This window comes from Ascaphus truei, chromosome 4, assembly GCF_040206685.1.
Source record: "Ascaphus truei isolate aAscTru1 chromosome 4, aAscTru1.hap1, whole genome shotgun sequence".
Classification (NCBI taxonomy): domain Eukaryota; kingdom Metazoa; phylum Chordata; class Amphibia; order Anura; family Ascaphidae; genus Ascaphus; species Ascaphus truei.
In genome coordinates this window covers 31,084,355-31,097,547 of record NC_134486.1, presented here as the reverse complement: position 1 = coordinate 31,097,547, position 13,193 = coordinate 31,084,355, and the positions used below count along the sequence as shown (strand labels likewise).

Sequence of the window (13,193 nt, the reverse complement as noted above, 5' to 3'; positions counted from 1 at the left end):
GATGTTCTGTAGAATCATTACGATTTTGGGATGAGAGCTTTTAAGACAGTTCTATTAATGGCTGGTCAGAAGAAGCAAGAGTTAGAATCCAGGTGAGTATTGTTACATTACCTATTTAATATGGTTTATCATTTAATGTTGATTGTACGATGATAAGGCAGGAGCACTTATCCCAGAGAGGATAAGTAAGAGTGTTTGTGCACCTGCTCCTTTCATCATTTCATTGAAATGAAGAGCCGGCATTTTCCCACTTTTCTGATGACGCTAATGCTTTCATGATACAGAATTTTTTCTGTTGAATGAGAAGCAGAAGCTAAAGCTGATCCTGCACTAAACTTCAAATTTGCAAGATAAGCAAAGTATTAATATATATGTGACAGAGATCTCAGAGCACAAAATAACCTTAAAATCCTGAAAAATAACTTTAAGGATTAACTCCCAATTTGATTTATTCAGTCACTTTGCTTCATGTCACTGTAGATATTGTGCAATTTGTCTGCAGCATAACGCTGCTTATAGGTTACACCAGTGGTCGGTGGAAATTTTTTGGGGGGGCGTGGCGGTTATAGAGGCCTCGCGCTTTTCCCCAAGGCATTTAAATTAAAAGCTGGGAGCGCGCGAGGCCTCTGTATTACTCACTTACCTTCTCTCCGACGGCTTAGGGCGACACATAACCATGGCATCGCGGTATTAAATGACGCAGTGGGGTCATGTAACGTCACGTCACATTACCCCTCAGCGTAATTTGACGCTGGATACCATGTAGGGGGGGGGGGGGGGGCGAGCACTGGGTCTGAGCAGGCAAGGGGGCCCAGGGCCAAAACTTTGCGTACCCCTGGGCTACTCTGTATGTGTTTGTCACGGTAGGCCAGGCCAAATACACCTTTATATTTAAGGGATCAGTCACAAGGCAAAACATGCAGTAAAATAAATTGCGGATTATTCTGATAAGACCTCGGAAATACACAGAAATATAAGAAACAGAGAATATACACACTTACTGGGGTCTGGGAAAGGAGATCTACCCTTTCCTAGTTGCAAGGCGCCTGCTTCCGCAAAGGCTTACCTTGATAGGACCCTGGTTCTGAGCTCCTGGACCGAAATCCAGCCTGCTGGCTAGGCCTCCCCATGCTTCCCTGTGTGAATAGCTCTTTCACAGAAGCACCTTTGAGAGGCCCGCCAGCAGCTGCTTGTCTTCCAATCTCCAACAGAAAAAAGAGAGAGAACTGCTTTTACCGCACGCTCTTATATAGGCTGGATTCCTATCTAAATCATTGAGGAGTGTAATGGCCAATTACAGCAGGGATTGAAACTACGCATTCACTGATAGGAGGGATAAATTCAAAACTTGCCAGTGGAAATCATGCTTCTGAGTTTTGACATACAGGGCCGTTTATAACTAGTCCCAGACCCCCTGCTGTCAAGGCTCCAAAATGTCTAGTAAAACAAAGACTTTCTAATCTGAATATCCTGCTCACCAAATGTTTTCCCCCCTCTGCAATTCCTCTCCTCTTTGAACTATGGATTCTATGCAAAGTAGCTAGCATCTTGACCATATGCCTGTGCTTTCTGTATAGAACCTTATAGTAAACATTAAAACACAATATAAAGTACACATCCTTATAGAATATACTTTGGGGGACCTTATACTTATAAGGGAAATAACTTGGAGAGATTTGAGCTCGAAATTCCTATCTGAGCTGGGGCATTGAAATGCTAATTCACAGGTAATTCACGTGCTAGTTCACACTGCCTTTTGTTACCAACCTGGGTTTAAATCACAGGACAAACACAATGCATTGCAGTTTTAAGACACAGAGAACCAACATTTACTGTAGACCCAAGAGCTGACACTCAGCCCTTGCCATATGGTTTCAGGGGCAGCCAGCCAGGCTCCACCTTTATTAATGAAGGCCGGCTACGCCCTACTGCCACAGTGTTATCTACCCTGCTGCAAAATGGGTACAGAAAATATTTATTTAAAAAATTATTTAAACAAAATGTACAAGGAGTTTCCGGTTTGGGGCATTGCCTTCAGTGATGCTGCGTGGGCTGCCCCTTGGCTGGCCGCAGGGGAATTTGCGCGTCCTCATGGCAAGTTGTCGATTTGGTGGTGAGTTGTCCCTGCTGCGTCCGATTTATTTAGTGGTCAGACGGAATTATTATTTGTGTGATTGCAGTTCAGAGCGTGTCCGGCAGATGGCAAAGGGTATGTCCTTGCCTATGGGAGACACTGAATGCAACTGTATAAAATCAAGGTCTGAAAACAGGTGTCTTTAAGGCCAAATAGAAAGTACTGTATAGACATTACAGTAATTCTTTGTTAAATTACCTTGTTCACTCAAGACTTTATCAAATGTCGGCGTTTCACATTTTATTACAAACCGGAATGTATTTTACATTGACTTCACTTCCCGGCAAGAAAGGATGTTGCTGGTCACAGCACCTATCTTTTGCAGGTATGTTTGATCATGGCAACTTCAAAAGGAGAAAGATCGGTACCAAGAGATTGCAAAATTGTTCTTTCCAAGCCGGTCTTTCCAATGTGCCACCATCCGCTTACCAGCTTCAGCCTGAATGCCTGCCTCAATACCAATACTACTACCAGTATGGTCCACGAACCGACACTGAAAACCAGATGAACCTACATCCCAGCTACCTGCCATGACCTGAGTACTAGCCTTAACCTGATTATATGTCTCCGTCTGGCTACCTGTCCCAATATCATTATCAGCAGGGACCAAACAACTCCATCAGCGAGTTGAACCTGCATCCCAACTACATGATCGACTCGAGTATCTACATACAGTACACCCCTGGCATCAACATTGGGTCACCGCCATCCGGTTGGCAAGGTTTATAATGAAGGTAAATATAACGTACTGTACAGTAGTAACTGTGATTCCCAATGACACGCATACTGTACTGTACTGTATGCGTACCATAGCCCGTAAAAGCATTGACGCATGCGCACTGTAGCATGCGTTCACGCATGTGCACTTTGGTGTGCATTCATGCATGCGTACTACCTGTATCCTTAAAGCAGTTGCTTATACTGCAATTTAATCATACAGTACTGTACTGTAGTTTCCATCCCCCCCAAAAAATATAATTGTTTTTCAGAGATGAAATTGTCTAATCGACAGCCAGAAGATGATGTTGATGGAAGTCAAAAACCACAATATTTTAAACTTACATTTTTTATATATTTATATTATCGGCTTTACTATTCTAACAATGTGATATCCATGTTTCTTAACATTTAAGTTAATTTCTAAATGATTGTATTTCACGCTTGTTGGGCACAGCACATACTGTATGTGATAGATTGATGTGATCACGTTTAATACAATTTCACACCGTTCAAATCTCCCATGGAGGGAGCCGTTTTTTTTTTTGCCTCCTGCAATTTACTCAATTCAGGAGACAAAACAGACTCCTTGAGCTGCACCTCCCCCCACCTCACGACTCTGCACAGCTCCCCCGGGCCATCCAAATTCCTCTCTGCAAAGTTTCATGCTTTAGCTCAAAAAGTTACATCATATGAGCTGTCCCCGGCCGCTCTGAAATTCCACTTCCTGGCGAATGACACTCAGGGCAATTGCGTTCCATACCCCCGCATGCACATAAGACGCAAGGCGTGCATTGAGCATTATAATGCATTGAATAACAATGGTACACAGAACTTGTAACAATGTAAAAAAAATGTATTTATTTATTTTTTAATTAGGAGAGAATACATTATAGAAAACATAATGTGATGGATATTTGTAATATTTAAGTAAATTTAAAAAAATCCCAATTTTTTAATTTGTAAATGAAATAGCATACTGTATCTTTGCATGTGAAATTAATAAAAACATCATGTGCTGGATAATTGGCAAAAAAAAACATATTTTTTTATTATTATATATTATACATACTGTACATTGCACGCTTGGTAAATGCATGTTAAATACATTTTTCTACAGGGGGCAAATATACGGAATTACAGGGTGACAACTAATGCTGTTGAAATAGGTGTCTGACCAGTAAATTTGCCTTTTGCAGAGACTGCTCATACACCTTAGCCCCCCATCCACCTTCTTGCTACTATCAAGTTTTACCGACTCTCCTAGGCCATCCAAACTCGTCTCTGAAATGTTTCATGCTTTGGCTACAAAAGGTTAGATCAAATGAGCTGTCCCCAGCCACTCTGAAATTCCACTTCCTGGTGAATGATACTTTTCAAACACCACGTAACTTATGAGCAGTACCAGCAGTGGTCTCCGAAATGTTAATTTTGATGGATCGTGAGGCAAGAAGGCGTTTCCTGCAAATTTAAGGAAACATTTCGTGGAACAAATGAGGCGCCATTTCAATCTCACCGAGTTTGTTTTCAAAGCCATGAAAGACGAAATCAACGCCCTTTTGAGGCATGACAGGGCTCATGGCTGGAGCTGCAACGGCTTTGTGGGTGACTACCTGCACTTCTAATAAAAAAAAAAAAATGTGCCGAAATTTTTTTTTAAATAATAAAAAAAGTTTTTGTTAATAAAGTTTTTTAGTGTACCGTTCCGCTATTGTATTCTTTGTTTAATGCTTCTTTTATGTTTAGCAGGTTAGGGCCGGGCAAAGCCGACGTGCAAGAAACACACCATTGGTGCAGGAAACTCATCCATCAATACTGCCAGGTAATGTACTGTACTTTATTCTATGCATGCCATGTCTTTTCTTCTTAAACAAAAAAACCCTCAGAATGGCATAATGTAGTCATTGTTTAATTATTATGTTCATTTATGATTTTCAGGTTTAGCATCAGGACGAGGCCAACACCATATTCGTTATCAAAGTAGGTCCCAAGAAGGGGGCAGAAAAGGTCCTATATTATGCACTCAGTGTGGAATTAAATACTTGGAAGATTAGTCCATGAGAGCTAATGTCTCTACAAAGGGGTCAATTGCCCATAGCTGAGGTACTCTGACATACACAAAATATATGTTGACTTAGGCTTAAAAGGAAAAATAATAAAATGTTAATAATATCAAAGTAATAATGAACGTGTAAAAATGGTGTATGTGCTACAGCGCTAATGCTTTTTCTTGTATCAAAATAATAATGATACAGTATATGCAGTACACAAGTGAACATTATATATAGTGAAAACTGATAAAATCCTCCAATAGGCTGTTACATAAATAGCAACGGTAGATCAAGTGATCCACCTTTGCTATTTATGTATATTGACCCTTATATGGGAAATACATTTCGGTGTAATAACACCTATATATATATCGGGTTATTGGTTTATTTTCGCCAGCCTATTGGAGGATTTGATCCATTTTCACTATATAGAGAAGGGGTGCATTTTCTACCATTTTCACAATATATAATGTTCACTTGTGTTTCTATTATTATTTTGATGTTATTCAAATTGTATTATTTTTCCTTTTAGTTCTAAGTGGACATACGGTATATTTTGTGTATGTCAGAGTACCTCAGCTATGGGCAATTGATCCCCTTGTAGAGACAAGAGCTCTCATCGACTAATCGTCCACGTATTTAATCCCACACTGCGTGCATAATATAGGACCTTTTCTGGCCCCTTCTTGGGACCTACTTTGATAATAGATATCTTTTTCCCTATTTGCACCGTGTTACATAGATCATGAATATTACTTAAGTATTAGGTTAAGCGGTTAGGTCACCAATACTGTTTTTTCAACACCATATTCGTGCAGGAAAGACATCCAGCGACACTGTCAGGTAATGTACAGTACTGTAATTCATGCATCTACAGTACTGTATACTACTGTACTGTAGAAATGCTATGACATGCATATTCGTTTCAACCAGGTTGCAATTATTAATATTGAATAGTGTCTCTTTCTTTACAGACCAAGACGTCCAAGAGCAGACAATTCAAACAAGAAAAATAAAAGATTGTTAATTTGGAAGAAGAGCCGACGTTGTATTTGCGCATTATTCATTTTTACTTTATTAGCGTATACAAATAAAACATTTAATTCTTTAAAAATACTTTTTGGTGTGTTCAAGTTTGTACTCAATACATTTCAATTAAACACACTTAAAGTACATACATCTGTGTGATATTGGATCGGGCGCACATGAACGGGAATAAGTGACGGGTTGCGTTGCAGTTAGATTTTTAAGTCACAATAACTCGCGATCGCCGACTTGCGTTTCTTGCCGGTATTGCAGACAACGCTAAATTTCCTTTTTCTACCCTCTCAAATTACAGGAAAATCGCAGGCAAAATTACCAACGGCCGCGGCGCGGGGCAGGAGGCCGTAGCGGGAAAAGCAAAGACAGGGCGACCGAACACAGGACTTCATCGGTAGGTATTAATTTATTAATCTAGCATTGTTATTTGTATTTGTCTTAAAAGGATTTACAATAATATACTTTGATGAGACAATATGAGAGAAAAGTCCTGGCACAAAATATCACAGAAAAACAATGATAGTAGTAGCTGGGGGGAGAGATTTTCTATTACCCAGAAGATACTGCGCAATGGTTTTCTGTATTCGATTCTTCCAGAATACCGCAACCACGAAGTATTAAGAAAGTTTCACAGAGGAAAGACGGTGCAGTGAGATCAGAACTAGCTTGGATTTCACTTCCTGTTTTCCCTCCCCCTGTTTAAGGAAGGACTGGTATTTTTCATCGTTGCTTTTCTGTGATATTTTGCGCCAGGACTTTTCTCTCATATCGTCTCATAATTTTGTAGCAAATCATTGGATAGATTTGTTTTGTATTGTTCCTAGGCTGCTATCTCATAGTCCCAAAGTGGTTGGGTTGGGATTGTTATCACGTTTATTGATTAGTGTATCACAGTTAGGTGTGGTGTCACTCACTATCACTTATATTATTACTAGGTTGAGCACACTGTGTAGTTTATTACCCTCTTTTTTTCAAGATACTTTGATAAATGACTCCTTCAGTCTTTTCACCCTAGGTCTTGCACCAAAATATTATGCATTATGTTGGCCCCTTCCCTCTCTACTGGCTGCAAATGTATATTTGGCTTTAATTAACAATAACTAAAAGTTATAGGTATTGTTTCTTATACTGTGTAGCCTAGAGCCCCTGGCTATGTGTTCCTTGGCCTGGCATGTAAGTCATGGTAAGTGCCGGCAGTGTCAGGGTTAAATCCCTTTCACATGGGCAAGGATGAGAGTCTGTTGGCACACTAAATAGATTGTTGCCATAGCCAGGTGCAGGCTGGATGGCAGTTGGGAACGTCATGCTTTGGGGGGAGTGTTAGGGGTTCACACGTAGTATGGTGTGACACCAGTACCTCCTCTAACACATTCCCAGTTTGGGTAAGGGTCACTAACCTCTCCCCAGGTATATAAGAGACTCCTGACCCAAGTTTAGAGAGACGAATCCAGGATGTGAGGCGGTATCTGTCTTACTCCATCAGGGGGTAATGGGGTGGCGAATAGCCTCAAGAGCCTCAAGCCCTTGGGGGACCTAGTCAGGGAATAACATTAATGCAAGATGCGAGGGAAGATGTTCCATGATTGTCGGGTGTATGAAGTACCTCTCTTGCAAGAGAAGGAATCGGGTCCTGGCCTGCCACATAAAAGGTGAACCTTTCCAAATTTCTGTGTCGTTACTGGAAAAGGGGGTTCCTGTAGGGAATACCATCTGCCTCCGGCAGCTCCCTACAGGATGGAGGCGCTGCACTGATGAAGTACCAGCCTGTCCTATTGATACTCCCACTACCATCCACGGAGGCTCAGGCTTCCTGGCCTACAGCAGGTGAGCTAACCAACACCGGGTATACATGTAGCATGCAGATCTCCCATAAGGAGGAGGGGAAAGGTGTTACATTTGGAGGCGCTGCTGATCAGTAATCGGGACAGCCAAAGAAGGGAATATATGCTGGAAAAGAAGCGAGAGCCAGTCGCTGTATCCGAGCCATGTCTTCCCATTGCTTGCAAGCGTGGATGCTCTCTAAGACTTGTTATATAATAGGCACTGGTGCGCGTGCGGGCGTGCGCCCGGCATTGCGCGTGCGTTTAGTTTATATGTTGTAAGCGGTGGTGTGTGCGGCTAGGGGGCGTGGCTATAGACGTCACAGTAATAGCCGTGCTGTGATTGGCTTGGCAGCATCACGTGGCGCCACCGCTCACTGCCATGCGCACGCGCGGCTGAAGTATAGAAAGCCAGGCCTGGACACCGCCAATTCGAATTGACACGTGCGCGCACGGTAGCGCACCTGCGTGCACTATATTACACGCCTTATGTGGGAAGCATCCAGCTCACGACTGCAAGCCCACCTCTGCCTGAGAAGTGAATGGGGGCACTCACTGTATCAGGGCTGTTCGTTACCTTGTCTGGAACAATTTGCATATCTGAGGGGTGCCTGAACTCACTATATCAGAGCCAAGTCCCTTCATTTCAAAGGCTGAGATGTGCTTGAAACCCATGGTATCAGCCGAGTACACGTTGTAGGATGCCCAAGGTGTGGACCGTTTGAAAGACAGCACCCCCAAGATGGGACTGCAAGCGTGTGCTCAAATAATGTGTCCTAGAATGCGCAGGGGGTGGTAGATTGCTCAACGGTGTGGCCGCTTTAAGATGGGACTACCCACCTGCAGTTGGGGAAGATAACAGTGCATGTAGAGTATGTCAACCGGTGTGGCCGCTTGCAATATAGCACCCCCAAGATGGAACTCCAAGCATGCACTGAGGAGAATTCAGGGTCCCTGAGGAGGATTCTGAAGTCGGAGCATGGTTCCCGTCAACATCGGTAGAACCGCGTGCATAGTTTGCAGAATGCAAGCTCTGCAATTGCAACGTCTGTGTGGCTTGGCGCGAAAGCCATAGCTGTGCCCCATTTACAATGCCTGGGACTTCTGGATCCACCAGGGGGAGGAGACAAAGACCTAACTGCCACCCTGTCACCACATGGGGTGTAGCCGGATGCAGCTACACACCCAGCAGATGCACGTGGTATCCACCCAGGCAAAAGCTGTGTCTATCGTTGTCTCCACAAAGTCCTCTACCACCAAGGTGGAACAAATCGATATATGTATTCAGGCAAATGTAGTACAATTCTAAGCCAGGACAATTTCTCCAAATCTGGCAAAGAGAAAATCTAATTGAAAGCAATATGTATGTATGTATATCTTTATTTATATAGCGCCATATATGTACATACGATAGTGCTTCACAGCAGTAATACACGTGACATACTGTAATAATATAACACATAATGGGAACAAGAGCTTCAGACATAAAAGTAAAATTAGGAAAAGGAGTCCCTGCCCGAAGAGCTTACAATCTAAGTGGGAAGTGGGAAGAATGTACAGAGAGAGTATGAAGGTGTTCTTGTAAGTACAGGTGTCTGCCTTGTCGTGGCTTACAATGCTTTGGCCAAAGGGTTAAACTAAATGACCCTTTTTCAAGAGAATATACAGTATAAGTATTTTACTGTGTATTTTTGTCATATTGGATGTAGCATTGGGCTTCTCTGTCGTCTTTTGTATACATCTGCAAGGGGCCAAGGTCGACGTATGAGGTTTATAGTATCAGCCACGGACCTACCCATATGCTTTGTTATGGAGGTGTGTTTTAAGATGGGTCTTAATAGTGGATAGTGTTACGCCGGTACTGCCCGCAGACCAGACCCGTCCCTTCTACTGAGGTGAGGAACGTATATGGACACGCACCCGCAGCAAAAGGAGCGTGTCCGGAGTGTGGTGATTTTGGCGCTGCCAGGCCAGGTGACGTTTAGCTAGCAATACTTGTCGGTACCGGTGTAGAAGTGCCGTCGTCGTTGCCGTTTTAGCCAAGGTCAGGGATAGGAGAATTCCGGAAGGTCGTTTGTCCAAGCAAGGGATCGAGAGCCAGAGAAAGACGTCCGCCAAGCCAAGTCGTAACCTGAGTGAATGAGAGAGAATGCCAGAATAGTGATCCTAGTGGAAACTATGTCGAGCAATGATTGAATGACAGGACAAGCAATATAAAGCGTGGCTGACCAATAGGAAGAGGAGGCAGGCCTGGAGGAGTGCATGGAGCTGTCCTGGATAGGCTGTCCAAAGGAGGATACAGGTGAGTGGTATTTATGCCTGATTGATCCTTGTGTATGTGTTGGGGGCGGAGCCTCACTGCAGGAGCAGTGAATAAATTAAAAGAGTCCTGCGCGTGCTCTGTAACAGAGACGGGCGCGCGCTCGTAAGCGGTAGCAGCCGCATGAGAGAGGGAAGGTCCCGCAGGAGCGCGAGAACGCAGAGGACGGCGGGGAACCCCCAGAGCCGCCGGAGGTAAGTGACGCCAGCGAGGGGCGCGCGCCACGGCAGCGGGGTTTAATGAAGGTGAGGAGGCACCAGGGCGCGGGTGCCGCGATCCCAGAGTCCTCACAGTACCCCCCCCCTTCAGGATCGGCCTCAGGACGATCCTTCCATGGTTTTGATGGAAACTTCTTTCGAAAGCGTTTGAGGAGTCCTGGAGCATGAATATCTTTCAGGGGTACCCATGACCTCTCTTCGGGTCCAAAACCTCTCCAGTGGACCAAGAAGTGGACTTTACCTCTTGAAAGATGGGAATCCAGTAGAGCCTGTATTTCATACTCTTCGTTACCCTGTACCATCACAGGATCTGGTTTAGAAGTGTGGTCCGGAAAGAGGCTACTGGAGATAAAAGGTTTGAGAAGTGAGGTGTGAAAGACATTCGGGATTCTCATGCTTTGAGGAAGTTGGAGTCGAAAAGAAACCGGATTAACCTGCTCCAAAATGGAAAAGGGACCCAGGAACCTAGGAGCCAATTTGAGGGAAGGCGTTTTGAGACGGATGTTCTTGGATGAAAGCCAAACCTTGTCCCCGGGTTTGTATTCGCGTGCCGGACGACGGTGACGATCAGCCTGATTTTTAGATGTCAAGGATGCTTTTTGTAATGCAGATTGTATTCTGGACCAAGAGTCTTGTAGGAGAGCAATATGTTCGTCCACGGCTGGTACCCCAGAGGATTCTTTGGTAATAGGTAGGCGAGCCGGATGGAATCCGTAGTTGATAAAGAAGGGGGTCTCGTGAGTGGACTCATTCCTGGAAGAATTGAATGCGTACTCAGCCCAGGTAAGTAATTCTGCCCAGTCATCCTGAGAATTAGAGACGAAGCACCTTAAGTATTTCTCGAGGGATTGATTAACCCTCTCGGTCTGTCCGTTGGATTGAGGGTGATATCCAGAAGAAAAGGAAGACGAGATACCTAGTCTCTTGGTGAAATTTCTCCAGAACTTGGAGACGAACTGGGAACCCCGATCGGACACTATGGATGTGGGAATCCCATGGATCCGGAAAATCTCTTTGGAAAAAATATCCGCAAGGGCGGGTGAGGAGGGTAATCCTTTCAGAGGGATAAAGTGTGCCATCTTGGAAAATCGATCCACTACCACAAGAATGGTATTCATGCCATTCGACCTAGGCAACTCCACAATAAAATCCATCGAAATGTGGGACCAGGGACGCTCCGGAATAGGTAAAGGTAAGAGAAGACCCTGAGGTTTCTGACGAGGAATCTTGTTACGCGCACATACCGGACAGGCCCGTGTAAATTCCAGAATGGTTTTAACCATATTGGGCCACCAAAAGGTACGACGGATGAGATCCAAGGTTTTCTTGAATCCAGGATGCCCTGCCGAACGGACGGCATGTCCCCAGTCCAGTATTTCAGGGATAAATTTGGGTTCCACATACAAAGAGTCTTTAGGAACCACAAGACCGGACGGGAGGTTCTCTTGAGACTTGATGATCTCCTCAAGATTCTTGAATGCCACGGCTGCTAAGATTCTTTGTTTAGGGAGGATGGACTCAGTGGATTTCTCTGATCTCTCTTCAGAAGAGTATTGCCGGGAGAGAGCATCCGCCTTGACGTTCTTAGTGCCGGGAATGTATGAGAGAACAAAATTGAATCTAGAGAAAAATAACGCCCAGCGAGCTTGGCGAGGACCTAAGCGACGGGCATTCTCAATGTACAATAAGTTTTTATGGTCCGTAAGAATGATGAATGGCTCTTTTGACCCCTCCAGAAGATGTCTCCATTCTTGAAGAGCCATTTTGACGGCCAAAAGTTCCCTATTGCCCACGTCATAATTCCTCTCTGCCGATGAAAATCTTTTGGAGAAAAATCCGCAAGGATGAAGTTTATCCTGGGGAGAAAATTTCTGAGACAGAACCGCACCAGCCCCACAATCCGAAGCGTCAACCTCTAGGGTGAATGGAAAATTAGTGTTTGGGTGTCGAAGGATGGGAGCAGAGACAAAAGCTTGTTTCAGTGTTTCGAATGCCGTGAGTGCCTCAGGAGACCAAGCTGAAGGATCTGCACCTTTTTGGGTTAGTGCTGTGATAGGAGCGACAATGGTAGAAAAGTTATGGATAAACTTCCGGTAATAGTTAGAAAAACCTAAAAACCGTTGAATAGATTTGAGGGAATTGGGTTGCGGCCAATCCACGACGGCTTTCAGTTTCTCTGGGTCCATGGCCAAACCTCTGTTGGAGATGATGTATCCGAGAAAGGCAGTGGTGGACTGATGAAAACTGCATTTCTCCATTTTAGCAAACAACCGGTTCTCTCGGAGGCGTGAAAGTACAAACTTCGTGTGAATGATATGATCCTGTAAGTTTTGAGAAAAAATGAGGATATCATCCAGGTAAACAATGACAAAGCGATTGAGGACGTCCCGAAAAATGTCATTGATGAAGTCCTGAAAAACTGCTGGTGCGTTGCACAACCCGAAGGGCATCACAAGATATTCGTAGTGTCCACTACGGGTGTTGAAGGCAGTCTTCCATTCATCGCCCTCACGGATGTGGATGAGGTTGTATGCCCCACGAAGGTCCAGTTTAGTGAAGAGGTTGGCCCCCTGAAGTCTGTCAAAGAGTTCGGAGATGAGTGGGAGTGGGTAACGATTCTTCACCGTAATATGGTTCACACCCCGGTAATCAATGCATGGTCTGAGAGTACCATCCTTCTTTTTGACAAAGAAGAATCCGGCCCCCGCAGGAGAATTGGAATGACGTATAAAGCCCCGTTTGAGATTCTCACGAATATATTCGTCCATAGCTTCCGTCTCGGGCAACGAGAGAGGGTAAGATTTGGCCTTAGGCAAGGTATAACCAGGTACCAGGTCAATTGGACAATCGTAGGAGCGATGAGGGGGTAGGAGCTCAGACTGTCTTGCTAAA

General features: G+C 44.2%; 1 protein-coding gene and 1 long non-coding RNA gene across 4 annotated transcripts in view; both read left to right on the top strand.

Moving 5' to 3' along the window:
* Positions 1 to 13,193, top strand: part of DNAH14 (dynein axonemal heavy chain 14) — a 368,675-nt gene that overhangs the window by 146,605 nt on the left and 208,877 nt on the right. For all 3 annotated transcript variants that reach the window (XM_075595506.1, XM_075595507.1, XM_075595505.1), the window contains exons 34-35: positions 13 to 92; positions 6,242 to 6,337. In XM_075595506.1, the coding sequence (XP_075451621.1) occupies positions 13 to 92; positions 6,242 to 6,337 (176 nt within the window). The remainder of the gene's footprint in view (positions 1 to 12; positions 93 to 6,241; positions 6,338 to 13,193) is intronic.
* LOC142492664 (uncharacterized) lies at positions 1,154 to 5,960 on the top strand. Its single transcript, XR_012800879.1, has 3 exons — positions 1,154 to 2,868; positions 4,598 to 4,673; positions 5,877 to 5,960. It is a non-coding gene; the product is annotated as an uncharacterized LOC142492664 (long non-coding RNA).